The sequence below is a fragment of the Muntiacus reevesi genome, chromosome 6 (assembly GCF_963930625.1).
Source record: "Muntiacus reevesi chromosome 6, mMunRee1.1, whole genome shotgun sequence".
In the NCBI taxonomy this organism is placed as follows: Eukaryota; Metazoa; Chordata; class Mammalia; order Artiodactyla; family Cervidae; genus Muntiacus; species Muntiacus reevesi.
The window spans coordinates 47,231,802-47,254,227 of record NC_089254.1 but is presented as its reverse complement, the minus strand read 5'-3'; the positions used below and the strand labels follow the sequence as shown (position 1 = coordinate 47,254,227).

Below are 22,426 nucleotides of genomic sequence, written 5' to 3'. Positions count from 1 at the left end.
CTGTGCCCCACATAACCTTGTCCCTTTATCAAATTGTTTTTGTTGCTGTTCAGTCGCTAAGTCATGTCCAACTCTTTGCGACCCCATGAACTGCAGCACATCAGGTTTCCCTGTCCTTCATTAGAGTTTGCTCAAATATATGTCCATTGAGTCAGTGATGCCATCCAACCATCTCATCCTCTGTAGCCCCTTTCTCCTCTTGCCGTCAATCTCTCCCAGACAGGGTATCTTCCAAAAAATTCGGCTCTTCACATCAGGTGCCCAAAGTATTGAAGCTTCAGCTTTACAGCATCAATCCTTCCAATGAATATTTAGGGTTGATTTTCTTTAGGATTGACTGATTTGATCTCCTTGCAGTCCAAGGGACTCTCAAGAGTCTTCTCCAGTTCCTTAAAAAACTGGAAATAGAACTGCCATATAACCCAGCAATCCCACTCCTGGGCATACACACCAAGGAAACCAGATCTGAAAGAGACACGTGTACCCCAATGTTCATCGCAACACTGTTTATAATAGCCAGGACGTGGAAGCAACCTAGATGCCCATCAGCAGACGAATGAATAAGGAAGCTGTGGTACATATACACCATGGAATATTACTCAGCTATTAAAAAGAATTCATTTTAATCAGTTCTAATGAGATGGATGAAACTGGAGCCCATTATACAGAGTGAAGTAAGCCAGAAAGATAAAGACTAATACAGTATACTAACGCATATATATGGACTTTTAAAAGATGGTAACGATAACCCTATATGCAAAACAGAAAAAGAGACACAGATGTACAGAACAGACTTTTGGGCTCTGTGGGAGAAGGCGAGGGTGGGATGTTCAGAGAGAACTGAGCACTGAAACAAGTATACTATCAAGGGTGAAACAGATCACCAGCCCATGTTGGATGCATGAGACAAGTGCTCAGGGCTGATACACTGGGAAGACCCAGAGGGATGGGATGGAGAGGGAGGCGGGAGGGGGGATCGGGATGGGAAGCACATGTAAATCCATGGCTGATTCATGTCAATGTATGGCAAAAACCACTACAATATTAAAAAAAAATAAAAATAAATAAAAACTTGTAATAGCAAAAAAATAAATAAATTCTTTTAAATGGAAAAAAAAAAGAGTCTTCTCCAACACCACAGTTCAAAAGCGTCAATTTGTCAGTCCTCAGTGGTCTTTATCATGTCTCATATCTCACAAACACAACTAATGGAAAAACTATAGCTTTGACTATATGGACCTTTGTTGGCAAAGTGATGTCTCTGCTTTTAAATATGCTAATAGGTTTGTCATAGCTTTTCTTCCAAGGAGCAAGCATCTTTTAATTTCATGGCTGCAGTCACTGTCCACAGAGATTTTGGAGCCCAAGAAAACAAAATCTGTCACTATTTCCACTTTTTCCTCATCTATTTGCCATGAAGTGATGGGCCCAGATGCCATGATCTTAGTTTTTTGAATGTTGAGTTTTAAGCTAGCTTTTTCACTCTTCTCTTTCACCTTCAACAAGAGGCTCTTTAGTTCCTCATCTGCATGTCTGAGGTTATTGATATTTCTTCTAGCAATCTTGATTCCAGCTTGTGATTCATCCAGTTCCACATTTCACATGATGTACTCTACATATAAGTTAAATAAGCAGGGTGACAATATATAGTGTTAACATACTCCTTTCCCAATTTTGAACCAGCCCATTGTTCCATGTCCAGTTCTAACTGTTGCTTCTTGATCTGCATACAGGCTTCTCAGTAGACAGGTACAGTGGTCTGATACTCCCATCTTTTTAAGAATTTTCCACAGTTTGCTGTGATCCACACAGTCAACGTTTTAGCATAGTCAATGAAGCAGAAGTAGATGTTTTTCTGGAGTTGTCTTGCTTTTTCTATGATCCAATTTGATCTCTGGTTCCTCTGTCTTTTCTAAATCCAGCTTGTACGTCTGGAAGTTCTGGGTTCACTTACTACTGAAGCCTAGCTTGAAGGATTTTGAGCATGATCTTGCTAACATGTGAAATAAGTGTAATTGTTCAGTAAGTAGTTTGAACATTCTTTGACATTGCCTTTCTTTGGAAGGGGAATGAAAACTGACCTTTTCCAGTCCTGTGGCCATGGCTGAGCATATAAAAATTACCACCAGCTAACTCCAAATTAAAAGTGTAACAAAGGGTCCCTTCCTGAAGAAATGACACCAGTCATTCATTATGGCCGTTTGGCAGGCAGTAGAGAGCCTGTGGGACTAGACACTATGGGGACTAGTCTAGACCCTAGACACTGTGAGACTAGACACAATGCCTTTGCTCTTGGGCTGAGGACTCAGGAACACGCCTGGTAGCCACATCTGCAGTGAGACCCATCACCTCATCCATCGCCTGACAATACCACAGGCCTACACGTCTGTGTGTCTGGAAGTTTAGGGTCTCTAAGAACAACATTAATTGGGTTTATGGTTTATGTCTGTGTAAGGTTAGAAATGGAATCAAGATAAAAAGCAAACTGTTTAAAAAACAAAAGGTGAGGGTGGGATGATTTGAGAGAATAGCATTGAAACATGTATATTATCATATGTGAAACAGATCGCCAGTCCAGGTTTGATGCATGGGACAGGGTGCTCAGGGCTGGTGCACTGGGATGACCCTGAGGGATGGGATGGGGAGCGAGGTGGGAGGGGGGATTCAAGACGGGGAACACATGTACACCCATGGCTGATTCATGTCAATGTATAGCAACAACCACTACAATATTGTAAAGTAATTAGCCTCCAATTAAAATAAATAAATAAATTTAAAAAAAAAAGACACCTTGTTTTCAAAGTTTACATAGTCTTTTCACCTGATCTGCTTTTCAAGGATGAGGAAGAGTGAGGCAGGTGAACGTGGGAGAGAGCATTCCTGAATGAGAGACAGATGCGGGGTAAAAGGAAATGAGTGTGATTTGGGGGTTCAAGTACGAGGTAGATGGTAATCTGAGGCCAGATCACCCGGGGCCTGGAAAATCCTTTTAAGGATTTATTATTAATTCCGAAGTTTTGGAACCAAGCCTAAATGTAAAGCTAGGGAGAGTCTCATCAGGTAGAAATCTTAGGAAGCTCCCCCAGGTCAGTGTGGAGAATGGCAGGGCAAGGCAGAGGGCAGGGGGAAGAGGAAGATGCTGTCACAATCTAGATAAGAACTACTGTTTGAGTTAACACCTTGGTAGTAGCAATGCAGAGGATGGAAGAGTTGCGTACTAGAGAAAAGGATAGACTTGGAGGAAGACCACTTCCTCTGAGTGGTTTGGGTCACTGGAAGTTCAGTCCTGAGTGAAAGAAGATAAATTCAGTTTAGGATTGGCTGATTTTGTGATGACTATGGGACATACAGATGGAAATACCCAAGGGACAATTGGATAAACATTTGCAGAGACCAACAGGCTTGCATGCATGCCTGCTAAGTTGCTTCAGGCATGTCCGACTCTATGCGACCCTATGGACTACAGCCTGCCAGGCTCCTCTGTCCATGGGATTCTCCAGGCAAGAATACTGGAGTGGGTTGTGATTTCCTACTCCAGAGGACCTTCCTGACCCAGGGATCAAACCCAAGTCTCTTATGTCTTCTGCAGGCAGGCAGGTTCTTTACTACTAGGGCCATCTGGGAAGTCCAGCAGGCCTAGGGGTCTGGATTTGGAAGCCATTGGCATTTAGGTGGTCACTGAACCCAGAAAGAACAGTAGAAGAGTGGTTTTCCACTCATGGTGATCTTGTCTACTAGGGGACAGTGGCAATATCTAGAGACATTTTTTATTATTACAATGGGATAGGGGGCAAGCTGCCTCCGGCATCTAGTGGGAGGAGACCAAAGACACTACAATGTGCAGGACAACCCTCCCCACCCCAGCTCCCACGGCTTACTCAAAAAACAATTATCCAGCGATTTGTCACTAGTGCTGAGATTGAAACAACCTGGAGCAGTGGGGAGTGTAGAGAGTGAGAAGAGGGCTGAGGATGGAGCCCTAGAGAACTCCCGACATTGAAAGGATGGGCAGAGAAGCAGGCCCTGGAGACTGAAGAGGAGTCACCAGAGAGAAGCCACTGACCAGGGGAATTTCCCCAGTTACATGAGATTTTGGCAAATCAATGTCAAGTATGGGGTAATGGATTGAGTGCTAAAAGCCAGGCAGGAAGAGGGAGGCTGGTTGTCACATTCTCCAGATGAATTCCTCAATGCTGCCACCCTCTCCTAGGAACCCTAAAGCCAAACTACCAACAGACCTAATCGGGTAAGCAAGAGCTTTATGGAGAAGGGTTCTCAGCTTTTCCCCTCCCTTTCTTAAAGGACATTCCATCTGTGAACTTCAAGGAAATACCTGAAATGTCGTGATATGGTACTTGCAGAGCTAAACTAATGCAGCAGGTTCAAACTGGCTGTAGAAGTTTGGGTCCTCCCCAAGTTTGCCCTCAGCTGATTCCTTGGAAAAGGGCAGGGAGCTTAGTTCATTCTCAAAACTGTATCTTCTTCCCTGCTAGGAACTTGGGCTGAAACTCATTTTCACTAAACCACGGTTTAGACCTACTAGAATATAATACTGAAAGCAGCTTGAGATCTCATCTGGGTTATCCTGTTTGCTTGATATTTCACTAGCCTACACTGGCATCTGAAGCTTGGTTTTCCACAGAAAAAAGATATCTCTCTAGACGGGCCCTGCTGTATTTGGTTACCCTGGGCTTCCCATAAATAAAACTGGACTTCTTGGGTGAATCCTGAAATGTGTTTGTCTCATTTACCTTTTCAACTAACTATGTTTGATTCATGTACCCAGAAAAAATAAATAAGGTAATGCATTTACACATCAAGCGCATTGTACATGCTCAGTAAACATCAGCTGTGCTTTTCCTTTATTGGGCTATTTTAATCCTCAGTCCTAATCAGAGTCAAAACTAAACTAATTCTGTGATCTAAGCTTTGGAAAGAAAAACAATGTCTGCCTTAAGTTCAGATTTCCAACTAAACCATGAAGATTACCATTCAGATAACCTGCTTTCATATTCTAATGCCCTAAGAAAATATCATATACCCAAAATCTTACTGCTTGCAAATCAGTGTATACTTGGAACAATAAAGCCTCCCTTTTCTGGGGATAGCTGAGCCAGCAGTGGATTCTACTACCTGTTCCGAATAAAAATAAGATAAAAGAGAGAACAAAACATACATCATTGATCTCCATGGTACACAGCTTCTTACTTCATTTAAATAACAGTTTCCAAGTAAATCAAGATGTTAGACAGCTGGATTGGAAATCACTTGGCATAAAGGAAGAAAAAAATCTTTCAGATTGTGATATCAAAGTCGTCTTGGCTTTCTGCTTTCGTTCAAGTTGAAGAGAGGCACAGGAATAGGAGAAAGAGGGAGAAATGTTAGATGGAAGACATTTCTCAAACTGGAAGATGCTGTGACATCTTCGGTCAGTTCTTTTCCTGGAGCAGGTACAGATCAAAGGCCATTCTGGAAAAAAACTGAGCCCAAAGTAATGTCTACTAGCCACGACAGTAATAACAAAAACAAATTCCATACAACTCAGGGCCGGGAGGGGGCGGTTTGCTTATATAATGTATCCATCCTGTTCCAACTGCACTCTCCTGGTCCCACACTTCTCACCTCTCGGCGCTTCTCATGCCCCCTACTGGAGAAAGCAAGTACGTTTAAGAGATAAAGGGCAGCAGAAGTTCCCATTTTCCTCCAACTTCACAGTTGGGGAACCCAAAAGGCAGAGGGCGCAAAGTTCAGCTTTGATTCGAAAGACGGTCCTTCCCTCTCTTGAAATCGTATCTTGCACCTTCTTGGATCCGGTGTCCAAAACGACTGCCAGAGCCTCTTTTTCTTGGTCTGAAGAAAAAGGACTGGCCAGACTAAAAAGGAGGGACTTTGGGGGAATGCAGGATTCAAGCCCTGGGTTGCGGCCCGGAGGAGATGATGTCACCGCTTCTGCAAGAGAGGCCTGGGGGGTGGGGCGGCCGAGGGGGAGCCCGCGCCGGGCCTGCAGCTGCCAAGGGAGCGTTCCGATCCCACGTCAGGGGAGGTGTCGGGATAAATAGGTCCGGCAATGGCCGGGGTTGGCTGCGCTCGGAGCTGCCGGGCCGGGGACTGGAATTGTCAGGGCGGGTTCGCGCCGGGGAGGCTGAGGGCTGGCGCTGCTCGTGCCTCGCGCGCCGGACTGCGGATACCCCGGGCTGGCCCCCGAGGTCGCGCACTGCTGCCCACGGGAGTTTGGGGACAGCACATCCCCTGTGCCCTAAAGGACCTCTACCTTCGGGAAGGGAGAGAAGAAAGACTCGAGGGGGGGAACCCATTCTGTCTGTTGGGGTGGCGGCGCGGGAGGGTAGTACCATGTTCCTCTCCATCCTGACCGCTTTGTGCCTGTGGCTGCGCCTGGCGCTGGGCGTGCGCGGCGCGCCCTGCGAGGCGGTGCGCATCCCCATGTGCCGGCACATGCCCTGGAACATCACGCGGATGCCCAATCACCTGCACCACAGCACGCAGGAGAACGCCATCCTGGCCATCGAGCAGTACGAGGAGCTGGTGGACGTGAACTGCAGCGCGGTGCTGCGCTTCTTCCTCTGTGCCATGTACGCGCCCATCTGCACCCTGGAGTTCCTGCACGACCCCATTAAGCCATGCAAGTCTGTGTGCCAGCGCGCGCGTGACGACTGCGAGCCCCTCATGAAGATGTACAACCACAGCTGGCCCGAGAGCCTGGCCTGCGATGAGCTGCCTGTCTACGACCGGGGCGTGTGCATCTCGCCGGAGGCCATCGTCACTGACCTCCCTGACGGTAAGACTCGGGGAAGAACCGAGGTGGGCGGGGGTGGGGTGGGGGTGAGGAGGAGGCACTCTGGACTGTCACTGCCTCATGAGAACCCGACAGACACACCGACAGCTGCCGCTGGGTGGTCGGGCAGCCCCCCATTCTACTTGGGCGAACTGGAGGAGGTGGGAAGGGCTGGTGACTTGACTTCTGGAAAAGTCTGCTTTCTCCACAGGAATTTCGGGAGCTAAAGAACACCATGTCCCCATAAAGAGGGATGGGCCATTTTGCTTAGATAGGTGACACTAGACTTTTTTCTTTGTAGGAATAAAATAGCAATAGCAGTGACAGTTGGGTCTGAACCAGCTTTCAGCACTTTTTATATATTGTTTAGTAAATAAAACATTCCCACCAGGATTCTCCATTTAAAGTTAGCTCTTGAAAGCTCTTTCTGAAAAAACAGTACTAGTTGTCACTTCCCACCAGGAGTACAGTTTATAAATTTAGTTGCCCTGGAAAACTGTGATGTCTGTTTCATGGTCTTTGACCCAGTGCCAGCGTCTGTGGCATCTTAGTTAACTCGAACTCAAACACCGCTTCCTTCTTTACTCTTTAGTCTTTTTGCTGCTTTTCTAGGAAGAAGAGGCAGGTTTAAATCCACTTCTTGAAATAAAACCTAAGAATATTTTTGCCTCCTTTTATCCCTGACTCAAGTTGCTACACATTTAAAGAAATTATGGTGTTGCTTTAGTGTAGTTTCTGAAGTTATACCTCAGAGCCTTCCCCAAAACGTGGAGGAGAAGTGAAGTGAAGGGGGGAAATTGAAGCTCCTCTCTAATTCAGTTTTAGAGAAAAAAAAAAACATTTATTGCTTTAATTATAGAAATGATACAGGGTTATGCTTCTTTGGGGGGTAGCTCTGGACTGTTTCTGCAAAATGTGAGGTGGGAATTGAGGACTGTTTTGGTTATTTTGATTAGTGTAAACTGTCAACTTGGAAAATCAACATTTAAAATAGATTTAGGAAGGAATGATGTAATTTATCCAGGTTGGATAAATGTTGGATAAATCCAGGTAGGCTGTATGTATCAACCAATTTAAATGGATGTGCCTTCACTTCAGTTTGTTCTGGATAAGCAGTATCAGCCATAAGTCTTCTTTCCTAAGCCCAAAGAGTCTATATGGAAGAAGTAGTTGACAATCACATATAATTTTTGCTATTTAGGATTTGTGTGTGTGTGTGCTGCCGTGTTAGTGTCTCCAGATGAGTCCTTTCTCCAGCTGAGTGAACAGACCAAATCACTGACCACACCCATGTGTCCCTGTGTGTTTTTCAGACGTTAAGTGGATAGACATCACTCCAGACATGATGGTACAGGAAAGGCCTCTTGACATTGACTGTAAACGCCTAAGCCCGGGTAAGTTCGTTTAGCCTCAAGGCTCCATCTCTTTCTTCTCCAGAGTGACTTCTGAACCTTTTTTCAACATTCTGTCTTTGTTTTGTCTTCTTTAGACCGGTGCAAGTGCAAAAAGGTGAAGCCAACCCTGGCGACGTATCTGAGCAAAAACTACAGTTACGGTAAATCATCTGCTGAATCCATTGGCTTGGGGACTTGGCACATGACACAGCCAGGTCTGCTAGTCATGAAGTGAAAAAGCGGTTGGTGATTTCTCTCAGTCATGTGGGTCCTAGATGGCATAATATAACTGTGAATATATCTTGCTTTTCTGGGTAAATCAAGAAAAACAAAGTAAATTACCTGGGTGGGGGCAGTGCTGTGAATCAGATTACAAGTGTGACCTCCTGATCCTCATTGTCCTATTTGTCCAGAAGTTCTGTCAGCCAAGACATCACCTCACTTCTCTCATGGTTTTACCACAGGGCCTTAGGGCAGCGGCGGGAGGGGACGGGGAAAAAAAGTTTCACTGCTATGGAAAGGATGGGTAAGTGATCTGTGGATTTGACCTGAGGCCCAGAGACCAAAGAATTAAGATGTGCACACATATCTTTTTACTTATAAAAACACTTTTTAAAAGATTGTGGGATTATGTTAATCCCAAGACCTATGGCTGCAAGTATTAGCATAGTTTAAATGCTCTCTTCTCTTATTTGAAACACCCACTTCTCTTATTTGAAACACCCAGGCACTTTCTTCAGAGAATAAGTCACTCATGCTGTCTTGAATGTTTCAGTAAATTTAATTCTAGTATCATTTGAAAGTAAATTTAATTAAAAATGTGTTGCTTTAAAATATCTTTTTAGGCTATTTTATGGTTTTTTTCTGTGTGTTTCTTAAATTATTTCTGTTGAAATAGTGGAAACTATTTGGGTAAAAATGTTTGTTTTATTTGGTAACTTAGTTTTCCATATTTCAAACTGAAATTTTATATCATAAGAACCTTTGTATTATACAACCCACATAAAAGCAGGAAGATCATGGCATTATAAAAGTCTGAAAAAATAACCTCTTATTTAGGTTGTCATATTTGAGAACCACACATAGCCAAAATGGGTAATTCAACCAAAAAAAAAAAGCAAAACACTATCTTTTCTAGTAGCTTCTTCTTACTGTTTTTTAAACCTATTATATCATCTTAATGTGATTCACTTAGTCCCTTGTGTGGCACCGTCCAGCCTTACTTAACTTAGTTGTCCAGTCTGAGTTTCACTGTCGTGCTATTCTTGAGGCATCATTGCTTCGTAATCACATTGATGATGAAACTATTTTCTATTTAAATTATTTAGCTTCTTCATAAACCAGCTTCCTAGCGTGGAATCCAAGACAGATCCATCCTAGGCTGATTACAACTCCATGGCAGGTGGTAATAGCAAGGGACCAAGGAGGTTAGAACTGCAAGCATGATCAGACGTAGCAACATTACCAGTCATCTATAATAACAGTTCCACCTCTGCCCACCACGGACCCTGCTTTGGCAGTTTGGGAAATTAAAGAATTGAGAACAGTCATCTTCAGAGACTCCTTCCTGCATGAGAATGTTAGGGCTGCAACAACTTTCTCTGGAACAGTTCAAGCAGCAGATGGGTGATTGAACCACACAAATTTTCAGGTGCCTTCTGAATCTGAGAATATATGATTCTCACTTCAAATCATTACAGGACAGACTAGAAAGACAAGACAGTATTATTTCTACAAATATTAGTCAACCTTCTATGTAACTAAATTTCCTGATGTCCCCCCCCCCCCCAAAAAAAGCCTCATCATAGAATTTTAGGGCTGAGAAGGATTCATGGGATTCTGTATTGAAACTCTTATCTGTAGCCCAGTGTGGACCAGTCACTGACCCAAAGACAGATTCCAGAGTAAACCCGCTTGTGAATTTCCTTTTCCATCTTGCAGCATGATTCAGAACTTTTAAGACATTGTTGACGATATGGGAGGCCTTACATTTAGCATATGATTGTGTGGGCTTTTTTGCCTGCATTCGGGCAGCTTGGACATGACCATAATTACAGGAGTGATTCTTTAAGAGAGGCTCAGAGTTGGCAGGAATACACCATCCATATTTCTCTCCAAAGCTTCGGCAACACTTAAATCGATTTTTCAATTGCAGTCATTCATGCAAAAATAAAAGCCGTGCAGAGGAGTGGCTGTAATGAAGTAACGACAGTGGTGGACGTGAAAGAGATCTTCAAGTCCTCGTCACCCATCCCTCGGACTCAAGTCCCTCTTATTACGAATTCTTCCTGCCAGTGTCCACACATCCTGCCTCATCAAGACGTTCTCATCATGTGTTACGAGTGGCGCTCACGGTAGGCACAGCAGGGCAGGAAAAAACTGCACACAGCTTAGGAAAACCATGAATCCCACTTAGAAGTCCTAGTTTGTTTGTTTGTTTAAAAAAGAACAGCACTAGCTTTTTTTAAAAAAATCAGTTTTAATAGATGGTTTGATTGGGATATCATATATCCTAAACATCAGTTAATTCTTCATAGAATTAAGGGAAAATGAAAAATATGAGTATTTCAGTGAACTCATTAAAAATCAATTTCAGAATTTATAACCTGATTTCAGAAACTTATAAGCAAATAAATTGAGTAAAACTAGTTCTTTTCAAATCAATCTTATTGTAGAAAATACTGAATTTTTAAGACCTTTTTAATAAATTACTAATCAAGAAAAGATGGCCATTTGAAACACAGTTCCACACTTAGTTTACATTTGCTTACTAGAGTACTATATAAACACATATACACACTCACACACATGTATTGTACATCTATCCAGCTGGGAGTGTATCTCCTCAGTTATCTTATCATAACATCTTTTTATATATATCCTTACAACATAAGAAGTCCTTAAAATATAAAAATCAAAACTTCAGCACAGGTTCCATAAAGAGCCCCATAACTTGCTTCACTTCATTTCTCCAGCAGAACTGCTCATTTTTATTTAAAAAGTCTTCCTTTTGATTCTCTCCCATTAATAATGTTCCTGTTTCTTCTGGATACAGCTCAAGATTCTATGTCTCCAAAGAAACACTTTTTGATACTGACTTCACTTGAATACTTTCTTATTCTTCAGTCTATCCGTACTTAGTACCCTCTTCACACTTCCTTGTGCTCTTGGCTTTAAAGCTGCTTTACTGCTTATACCTTGTCTTTCTAAAGACATTGATTGAATGAACTTTGAATGACTGTTTCTGGGCTCGTCTCTTCTATGATGCTTATATATATGCTCCAGTACTAGAAGCAGATCTGAGGATGTGCCGGATTGCCGAACAGGTGAATAGATAATACGTGAGTTAAATAACAGCCTTTGTGTCATTTTCCCCACAGATTATAGATAGTTTAATTCTGATAAAAAAAATCCTAGTCAACATCTTTTGGATGATTGAGATTTATGTCTTCACAAGTAATGCTAATGATCATTTGGAAGAATAAAGTGGTAAGGACATGTAAAGGAGATTTTGAAAATCGAAGGATGAGAGAAAATGTGCCTTATGTCATGAGCAAAGCTAGTATAAAGCTACACTTGTTCAAGTCATGTGGTGCAACAGTAGACATGTAGATAAATAAAGCAGAGAAGAAAATCTTGTAACAGATTATAATGCATGCAAGAACTTCTATTATGAAAGAGATGTGGCAAATCAATAGAAATTAAACTGTTGTTTAGTAAATGTTGCGAATAGCTTTACTTGGGAAAATAATATGTATTTTCACTTTGTACTCGATCAATTTCAAATGGGGTAAAAAAGTAAATATTTTAAAAACTTAATCAAAAAGGATAAAGTTTAGTAAATAAATGTGTACTATCTGAAAAATAAAGTAGTCTGTAAACATAAAAGTAATGTAAGAAATTATGAGGAAAAATGTCAGTGCAAATATCTGATGGCAATATTGTGCATATTAAAATAAAAACTAAAAAGAGAAAGACATGGACTTCCCTAAAGGTCCAGTGGTTAAGACTCCAGACTTCCACTACAAGAGGCATGGGTTCAATCCCTGGTCTGGAAACTAGGATCCTGTGTGCCAGGCAGTCAAAAAAAATAATGTTTTAGAATGAGAAAGACAAAAAAAATTATTGCAATGGGTATAACAAAAGATAGTGATCTTACTCTGTAAAAAGTAAGTCTATAAATTTACATATAAGTCAATTATTTAAAACATTGACTATAATATAGAAATGCATGTACAAAGTCTATACAAAGTTTTAAAAGAAGTACAAATAGTAAATAAACATTAAAATATTTACCTCCTTAATTTTCCAACCCAAATAAAAGCAAGATTCCATTCTTACATAGTCTTAATGTTGGTGAATTAAATGACAGTTCAACCATTTTGAAAATAATTTAGCACTATGCATTGAAAACCTTAAGAAAAAAATACATAGTCTTCAACCCCAGATTTCCACTTTCAGAAATCTGTCTTAAGGAAATAATTAGCCAGTGCACACTAGTGATATTCAGTTCAATGCTGATGATAATAGCTAAGCAAAAGGGAGGTTCAATCATAGAGAAATAGTTAAATATATTATGGATATCCATTGTTAAATTTATATAGTTAGGAAAGTTATATTTTTTAATTTTTCAGGTATATGAGAAAATGCATACAATGCTGAAAGGAAATATACAGTATGATCTAAATGTACAGTGTGATCTAATAAAATATGAAATATTAGTAAAATAAATACACTGAAAGAAAATATTAGTAAAATATAAATGGGGACTTGTGGGGCTAATGGTTATTGAAGAATTTTGGTTTTTACATTTTTTTATTTTGTATTTTTGAAATTTTTACTTTCATAATTAGCATTGCTTATTAAGATAAATTACTTTTTTCAGGATGATGCTTCTTGAAAATTGTTTAGTTGAAAAATGGAGAGACCAACTCAGTAAAAGATCCATAGTAAGTATAGTTAGGAATTCATAAATGTGGATTTAAATGCACGTATTTGGGAATTCTTCACATCCTTTCCTCTCTGGGTTATCATGTGCTATGCTTAGTTGCTCAGTTGTGTCCGACTGGGCGACCCCGTGGACCGTAGCCGTCAGGCTTCTCTGTTCATGGGGATTCTCCAGGCAAGACTACTGGAGCGGGTTGCCATACCCAGCTCCAACTAGGCTATCATAGGAGCCAGCAACAGTAGCAGTATTTGTCTTTTGAATAAGTCATTAAGAGAATAACTTTTCTCATTTGGAGTTTTTATCATAAATTTCTCTTCAGTTTCAAAGGAGATCTGGTTGCGTTCAATACTGATCTACTGGTTTTTAACATTTCCAGATTAAATTTGTTTATTGCCTGCTTTATTGTATTATATTTAGTTTGTTTAGCAGACAGTCAATTGCTTGAACAGAATTAATATCCAGTGGTATCAATACAGACATATATGGGTGTGAATGTCTGCTTTTGAAATTCACACTGTCACTGTACAGAGAAGATTCTTTCCCTGTATTTAAGATAATTTCAAGACTTTTGTCAAAATAAATCATATCCAAAAAGTAATACTTTTGTGGTCAAATCCATAATTTAATGGTAACATCATAGAAAAATTGGTCATTTAGTTAGAGGAGTTAGAATAATTTTCTGCTCAGAGATGTGAAATCATTCCAGAACTAAAGAAATCAGGTTATTGGTTTGGATTTTAAAAGCATCCCTTTTCCTTAAAATATGTTTATATGTATGCAGGAGAGTTTGTATTACCTGGTTCAGAAAAGATACTGCGACTGCCTTTGTTCTCTTAGTTTGCAGGAATGAAAATTCTTGAGCAAGGGGAGAATGTATATTAATACTCATTTATGGAGATGGTTGGCTTCCCAGGTAGCTCAGTGGTAGAGAATCTGCCTGCCAATGCAGGAGCTGCAGGAGACATGGGATCAATCCCTGGGTTGGGAAGATCCCCTAGAGGAGTAAACGGCAACCCACTCCAGTATTCTCGTCTGAAGAATCCCATGGACAGAGGAACCTGGCAGGCTACAGTCCATGGAGCCACAAAAGAGCTGGACATGACTGAGCAATTGAGCATGCTTGCATGCATGGAGAAGGTAGTTTCAACACAACCTCTCCTACTGAGTTCTTTTCTAAATAACAGGCCCAAACACTGCTGCTGCATCTAAGCTAAACACTCATGAGTTTCTCAGGAGCACACTTTGTCTTACTGAACAGAAAATTCTAACAGAGTTTGTTATCTGATTTCCAAGACTGCAGTAGATTAGAAGAATCAACCTAGAAGGTAAGTCCACCTTAAAAACTGAGATTGTTGAGAGGAAAGAAAGCTTTCAAGAATCATAACTGGGTCATTCACTTTGGCAGCAAATACTCCAATACAATATTAAGAGTATGAAAATATCACCATGGTATAACAATGTACAGTAATAAGTTTATTATTTTAGGATTAGAGTTGTGCCCTAGGAGGGTGGAGACTGTGTTTTTCACTTCATTGTATTTTTACTGCCTGACCTATGGTTGTGGTCTAATTTTTATATTCTAACATAAAGTAGGGACATATGTGTTATAATAAAAAGCGATGTCTATTCAAGTAGACTTTTTCATTTTTTTCTTAGACATTTTCATATTTAAAGAGTAAATTCTTTTTCTATCATGGAATCTTGATAGTCTAGAATGGCATTTCTCATCAGTTCTGGGTAGCTAACACTTGAGGGGATTACTAAATGTGGGTGGGGCTTCCATCTTCCTTCAGATGTAAGAGAGTTAGGTGAGCTTCTAAGTGTGGTAAGAAATCCCAGCTTCCAAATGAGGCTGGATCTGTTTCTGCTTTTAGCCTTGGCAAAACCTTTTAAGAATGACTGGCTGTATAGGAAAGTTGCATTAGAGGGCCTATGGGAAAAATTGCATACATTAGGGCCTTCGCAGGAGGAGAAGGGGATGACAGGGGATAAGATGGTTGGATGGCATCACCAACTCAGTGGACATGAGTTTGAGCAAACTCCAGAAAATAGTGAAGGACAGAGAAACCTGGTATGCTGTAGTCCATGGAGTCACAGAGTTGGACATGACTGAGCAACCGAACAACAAGGAAGGGCCTTCAGCTGTGGAGTCAGACTGGTAAATATGAATCCCCAGTTCTGACTTTGTTGGCTCTGCAAATAACATCAGTATGCTTGTTTCACGGTCATGACAATGGTGTCTACCTAGAAGAGCTGTTGTTTCAATGAAATCAATGCATGTCAAGACATCACCATATATATCCAGTGCTTTCCAAAGCATCTGTTCCAGGATACATGCTCAGCATCACAGGGTGGAGTAGCTATGGAAATCATGAATGCCTTGATGAGTATATTACAGTGAAAATACACATTATTTTGGATATTAGTTTAATAGCATGAAGAGGTGAGATATATTTGATGGTCACATGTGTACCTTGCCTCCCAGCAGTGGGAAGAGAGGCTGCAGGAACAGCAGAGGACAGCCCAGGACAAGAAGCGAACAGCAGGGCGCACCAGTCGCAGTAACGCCCCGAAGCCCAAGGGGAAGCCACCTGCTCCCAAACCAGCCAGCCCCAAGAAGAACATCAAAGCTAGGAGTGCTCCGAAGAGCACAAACCCAAAACGAGCGTGAGCTAACTGCTCTCCGAAATGGGGACTTCCTCTCAGAGTGAGGCCGGGCATCACCCAGCCAGCCTGGAGAAGGCCACACACCCCTCGCCTTAACAACCACAGTCCTCTTCATAGACACATCTTGCAGCATTTTTCTTAATGATATGCTTCGATTTTTCTTTTTAAGTCACTACAAACCATAGTGGTAGTATGCCCTTTGGTATGGAAGGTATAAGAAAGCTGGTCAAGTAAGCTTATCATATTGAGAGTAAACTGTGTGCAGACTCTATGAGAGCTCCACAAGGGCAAAGATGCTTTTGTTCTTACAATTTGACCTAATATGTGCATTGAAAAATAAATGCCATATTACAAACAAAACACCCATTTTTTTTTTTTACAATACATTTTATTTCAGTTGGTGGTTAGGGTGTGAGTAGTTTTTCAAAATGTGATTGAAAATATAATGCTTCTAAAGAGGAAAGCAAGAGGAATGAATGTTTCAAAGATCTTTACTGTTTGCAGAAGAATTTTTGTGATCAAAGGGAATTTTTGAACAATCTAGAAAAGTAGGATGTGAAAATCAGAATGAGTCTGGTTTTATGGTTTTTGTTTTTACAAAGAAGGCTTTCTTCTCTGTTTTCAGCTAGAAACCCTAAAAACTAAAACAATAGTATTGCTAAATGAATAAAAGGGAAAGGCAGACAGACAAAGTCTGGATCCTTGTTTTCTGGTTACCATGCCATAGTGGAGATGCTCTTGTTTCATATGCACAATGTTTCTTACCAGCCCCTTTAAGCAGCACTGGAAACACTTTGTTTGTTCTCTATGATTCAGGTACCAGTTAGTCATCCCCAAGCGTCTTACCCCTGTGGGTGTGATGCTCATTTCCCTTCCCAGGACATCCCAGGCATCTCGATGCCCAGCCTCTCTGCTGATTGCTGGTGCCCCCAAGGGTGCCTTGGGCCTGAGGTAGGAGGGTGGATCCAAAGCCCCTGGTCTTCAGCCTGCTGTGGCACCCTTGCCACACACCAGCTGTGCACTTGGAAAAGACAGTTGCCGTCACTTGTCCATCCACCACTCAAGGATATAGAAGAACAAACTGCAAGCTTAAGAGTAAAATCTCCTTTAGATGTACCATTGTTGCTGCTTCTCAGAGAGGGGTAAGTTACATGTTGCATTCACACACGATGATTAAACAGATAATTTAATTTTATCTCTGTAGGCTTTGGGACACAGAGGTGAGGTGTGTGGGTAAACCAGGGCAGAGTGAAGAAATAGGGTTAAAGAGAGTGCTGGCACGGACACCCATCTCCTCCTGAAAATGTAATTTCACCTGCATCCTGCTTCCACGCAGCCACAGAGCTGAAGGAATCCAACACAAACACCCACACAGAGGTATCCATAAAACACTCCGTGTGTGTTTCTGTCTAAAAACCAAACCATTCTGGCCCTTAAGGAAAACCAGACAGGTATTTAGGATAGCATCTAAAGAAATCTAGGAAAGTCCATGAAAAGGCATTGACACCGTAGATTACCTCCTTAGCATAGTAGGAATTTGGAGGGTGGGGAGGGGAGTTAGAACTCTCAGTAGAAATGAAAAAACTTCCTGCAAAACTTTTTTTAAGTGCAAAACAATGTAATGAGAGTTTGGAAATGACTTGACAAATTTAAACACTGTTTCCTTTGAATATTTAACTGAAATCATATACTGCATATCACAACTTAATTAGGTACATTAATTACTTTGATTAATTGATAATCACTGTTTATTTGTTATAAAAAAGTTGAAAATGAGCATCAGCCCACATTGCGAGTAATATAACAAGTGTGGAAGTGGCTTTTGTGTGAGAGCCACAAATTTTTCTCCCTTAAAATATTTTTTCCACCTAAATGCTTATGAGAGATAAATCACTCGCCTGCGGGGATGGAGTTTCATTATATAACGGTGCACCCTTCCTGTCATCTTGTTGGATTTTTCTCTTTGGATGTAGAATATCACTTTTGGTAGGCTCCAGTCTTTGTTATTGATGATTGTTTGGTAGTTAGTTGCAGTTTGGGTGTGCTCATGAGAAGAGGCAAGCCCAGGGTCCCTCAACGCCACCACCTTGTCCCCTTGATGAAGCTACTTCCTTCAGAAAACTCCCAATTCCTTCCGAATCCATCAGTTTGGTTACCAAATCCTTTTCCGTAGCTTCTGCAGGTTGCCAGCAGTCCTGAGCATTCCTTGGCTTGAGGCAGGATAACTCCTATCTCTGCCTTGGTAGTCACACAGTGTTCCTATGGGTAGGTCTGTGTCCAAATTTCCACTTCCTGACAGTCACTCTTCTCACAGTTTGCAGTCTCCCTCTATGCATTTATATGATAAAAACCAAAACCTATTATACAGATTATACAGATTATACTGTTTCATAACTTGCCTTCTTCACTCAGCCCTTTATTTGAATTAGCTCTCGCATCACTAAAACCCAGGCCAGCTTTTTTATAATGGCCATGAGGTATTCCATGGTGAGCATCACTTAGACCTTCATGTTATTAGAGATTTAAGTTGACTCTTAACTGAATGTACTGAATAACTCAAACAGCTTGATAGCTAATATCTGTGCATATCCTTAGTTAGTCCTGGGGGATAAGTTCATTTAAGGGGCATTGCTGAGCCGAGGAGTATGCCCAGCCAGGAAAGTTCTTGATCCTATTGTCAGTTATCCTGCAGAATGTTTGGCCCATAGGGGTATTAAAGTGATTTTTCAGCTCCTCACTAAGATTGTCTTCACCTTCTTATAACGTAAATTTGAGCTGCAAACTTAATGTCTCTTTTCATCTATGAGCCCTCAACTGACAACATTCTCCACACTCCAGGCAGCTGGGCAATGAGTGGCTAGTTTATTTTGTCAATAACTTGTGAGAATGGACTTCTGAATGTGGGTCCCCAGGCATGAGGGGAGGACAGATTTTCATGACACAAATAATTTTCTACTGTTACTGAGTTCTCAGAACCAGGAAAAAAAATGTGGCACAGAAGAGTACAAGCCATAAATGCTTTCTTGTACTCTGTCTAATGAACATGTGTTGCTTTTATAATTAGAAAATACTGTAAGCATATTAGGCCTTCCCAGGTAGCTCTAGTGAGAAAGAACCTACCTGCCAATGCAGGAGACAGACAAGATGCAGGTTCCATCCCTGGGTTGGGAAGATCCCCTGGAGGAAAGCATAGCAACCCACTCCAGTAGTCTTGCCTGGAGAATCTCATGGACAGAGGAGACTGGCGGGCTACAGTCCATAGGGTCACACAGAGTTGTACATGATTCAAGTGACTTAGCATGCATGCACAAACATATTATCAGAGAGAGAAAGAGAAAGAGGGTGATGAAATATAGTATGGATTTAAGCCGGGTAGACATGAAAACTTTTATTCATTTCATGTGTGTTAGTCTGGGTACTCAGAGAAGCAGGCACCAAAATGGAATCCAGTCAAATATGGATCCTTTTAGAGGAAACACCTGTGAAAAAGAGTGAGGCAGGAGTTGAATAGGACTGAGAGAGCTGAGACAGAAGGAAGATGGACAGAAAGTTGGGGAAGAACCTCTCCAGGCTGCTTCAGCGTCTAAGGAAGGTTTGTCAAGACTACTGGGAACCTTGATCCAAGCCAGCCATCAGGGACTCCTTTGTCTCCCAGGGACAGTTCTGCCTTCATATCCTACGTATCTTACATTATTTACTCTTCTACCTAAGAGAGGTCTGTTTTTACTAGCATGTAAGGAAACCTTTCTTGAAAGGAAATAAATGGCAGTAAGAATCTCTATGGTGTGTAATTTTGCCTTTACAACTTCAGGTAGTATAGGCATAAGTCTAACATATCTAGTTGCAATAGATGAGAGTATGAGAGTAGTTTTATAACTAGATAATTCTAACATGCAGCTGCAATATCTAGATGAGAACCATTTTGCAATGGCAATTTAAATCATATAAGTGATACATTTTAGAGGGAAAAGGAGCATACTTGATTAGCAACTACATTTAGATAAGAGAGAAGACTCATAGCCAGAGGGCTGATCCCAAATCTTACAAAATTGTAATAACATGAATAACAGTATGAGGTTCAGAACACTGAGTTCAAGCAAAACATGGTATTATGAATAAAGTTTCATCATGGTATCAAGGGATCTCTCAAGTGCTGTTGTTGAATCAAGCAGATGGATTTTTAAAATTCATTAACCATTTAGTCATCTAATAATTTCAAGTATTTATTATGTCATTGAAATATTTCAGCAGCTGAAAATCACATAAACCATTGCTTAATAAACTTTCTTCTTTCTTAAAAGCATTGAAAAAAGAACTGGCTTTGGAGGTCTCCCAGAGTAACTTCCAAGGGGTGAGCAAGTTCGAACACTGTACAGGCAAGCATCATTAGCAGCAGATCAACTCTTGGTGTCTCAGGGCACCAACAGACTCCAGGGAGAGGGCCATAGAATAGAGCAAAGCACATTTTAGGAAACTGGTCTATTTTCTGCAAAGCATTTGTTTACAAGGAACCGGATCCACGGAGAGGATCCTAGCCTCTAATCAGCAATGCTTCAGGTCTCTTATGTTGGAAGCACGTTACAAGGGCTAAGTAGGGCAATGAAGGAAACTCTGGCTTCAGGGTCAAGGGGTATGACTGATCCAGTGCCAGAGGCTGGAGGTTATTCTGTACTGTATAGTTCATGAAGACGAGACTCATCCCTGGCTCTGTCTGGCTGTCAGGTTAGAGGTGCTTCCTTCCCTCACAGACACACCATTGTCTGCCATCTGAGCTTGTCCCTGTATTTGGACCCATGGCCCCACCATCATGCGCTTCTCATCTTGTTTACATATCTCAGTCCACTGCTTCAAGGTATATGCACTCGGGTACACACACATATGCACAAGGTATATGCACCTCAGCCACAATGGCCAATGACAGGAATCTGCTGCCTAAGGTCCAGCTAACCTTCAAGATTCAAGATCCAGTGAGCTGGAGCCCTGACAATTTTCTAGTCTTTTCTAACCTTTCTTCCTCTGGGGTAAGAATATGTTCCCAGATACCACCAATCCCAGTCCCCAGATGCCTGCCTCATGCTGCTGCATACCACTTTACTAAGTTCAAACCCCTCAAGACCAACACCAACATAAACTAAAGTTTAATGGAATATATCTCTTTGGACATTGATTATTAGATTTCTGACTACTTAAACCTAATTCTACAACCTGAAAAAAATAGCCTGTCCCTATGTCTTGCTTTTAAAACCTTTGAACAACTGTATACAACTGAGTGAAGCATGCCATCTGCTGGTTATTAAAAGTTTTGGCTTTAATGCTGCTGAAGTCCTGGGCTACCCCTGAGGTAACAACTGTGTGTCATTTAAGTCTAATTGGACTATAGTATTGCTGAAGTCCTCCATTTCCTTGCTGATCTTCTGTCTTGTTCTATCCATTGTTATTATGAAAGAGTTCCATTGAAGTCTCCAACTATTACTGTGGAACTTATTTCTCTCTTCAATTCTGTCAAAGTTTGCTTCATGTATTTTGGAATTCTTTTGTTATTGTGCATATGTTTATAATTGTAATCTATTGATAAATTGAATCTTTTTCGGTATCTAATGTCCTTTACTGTCTTTTGCATAAACTTCTTTGATGTAAAATATAATTTTCTGATTATAATATAGGCACTTTAGCTTTATTTTAGTTACTATTAGCATAGAATATTCTATTCCATCTTTTTAATTTCAAGCATTTTGAAAATGTCTTTGGATTGAAAGCAAGTCTCTTGAAGATAACATATTAATGGATCACATGATTTAATCCATTCTGTTATTCTCCACCTTTAAATTGGAGAACTCCTGCATTTAAATTGGGAGAAGTTACTCCATGCTTCCCTAGTGGCTCAGCTGGTAAAGAATCCACCTGCAATGCAGGAAACCCGGGTTTAATCCCTATGTTGAGAAGATCCCCTGGAGAAGGGAAAGACTACTCACTCCAGTATTCTGGCCTGGGGAATTCCATGGACTGCATAGTCCACGGGGTCACAAAGAGTTGAACATGACTGAGCAACTTTCACTTTCATTTTACTTCCCTAGTGGCTCAAATGGTAGAGAGTCTGCTTGCAATGCAGAGACCAATGTTCGATCCCTGGGTCAGGATGACTCCCTGGAGAAGGAATGGCAACCCAATCCAATATTCTTGCCTGGAAGATCCCATGGACAGAGGAGCCTGGTGGGCTACAGTCCCTGGGGTCACAAAGTTGAACATGACTGAGCAAGTAATACTTCCATTTTCACTCATCTGCATTTAAGGTCGTTACTGATTAGGAAGGACTTACGTCTGCCATTTAATTATCTGTTTTCTGTATGTCCTGTGTGCTTTTGTTCCTCAGTTCTTCCATTACTGTCTCTTTTTGAATTGGTTGACTTTTTATGTTTAGCACACCGTTTTGCTTCCCTCTTTTTTCTAGTAGTTTATAAAACTTCTCAGTGGTTCCTCAGAAATTGCAATTAACATTCTAAAACTTATAACGAAAGCAAAACAAAACAAAAAACAACTTATAACAACCTACTGTGAAGAATACCAATTTCAATAGTGTATAATGGATATACCACTAGTATTTATTTTAATAGTATACACGTTTCT

General features: G+C 41.0%; 1 protein-coding gene across 1 annotated transcript; it reads left to right on the top strand.

The window, feature by feature from the left end:
• The first annotated feature begins 5,958 nt into the window (after window positions 1-5,958).
• On the top strand, window positions 5,959-21,356 carry SFRP4 (secreted frizzled related protein 4). Its single transcript, XM_065939557.1, has 6 exons — window positions 5,959-6,796; window positions 8,107-8,187; window positions 8,283-8,348; window positions 10,343-10,541; window positions 13,073-13,136; window positions 15,621-21,356. The coding sequence occupies exons 1-6, from the start codon at window positions 6,352-6,354 to the stop codon at window positions 15,804-15,806; spliced, it is 1,041 nt and encodes a 346-aa protein (XP_065795629.1). The 5' UTR covers window positions 5,959-6,351; the 3' UTR covers window positions 15,807-21,356.
• The last annotated feature ends 1,070 nt before the right edge of the window (window positions 21,357-22,426 follow it).

Bases quoted from the DNA above. Each gene is read 5' to 3' on its own strand.
- SFRP4 (XM_065939557.1), top strand. From the start codon at position 6,352: ATGTTCCTCTCCATCCTGACCGCTTTGTGCCTGTGGCTGCGCCTGGCG. The intron at 6,797-8,106 runs GTAAGACTCGGG...TGTGTTTTTCAG, and splicing joins CGTCACTGACCTCCCTGACG to ACGTTAAGTGGATAGACATC. The intron at 8,349-10,342 runs GTAAATCATCTG...TTTCAATTGCAG, and splicing joins GAGCAAAAACTACAGTTACG to TCATTCATGCAAAAATAAAA.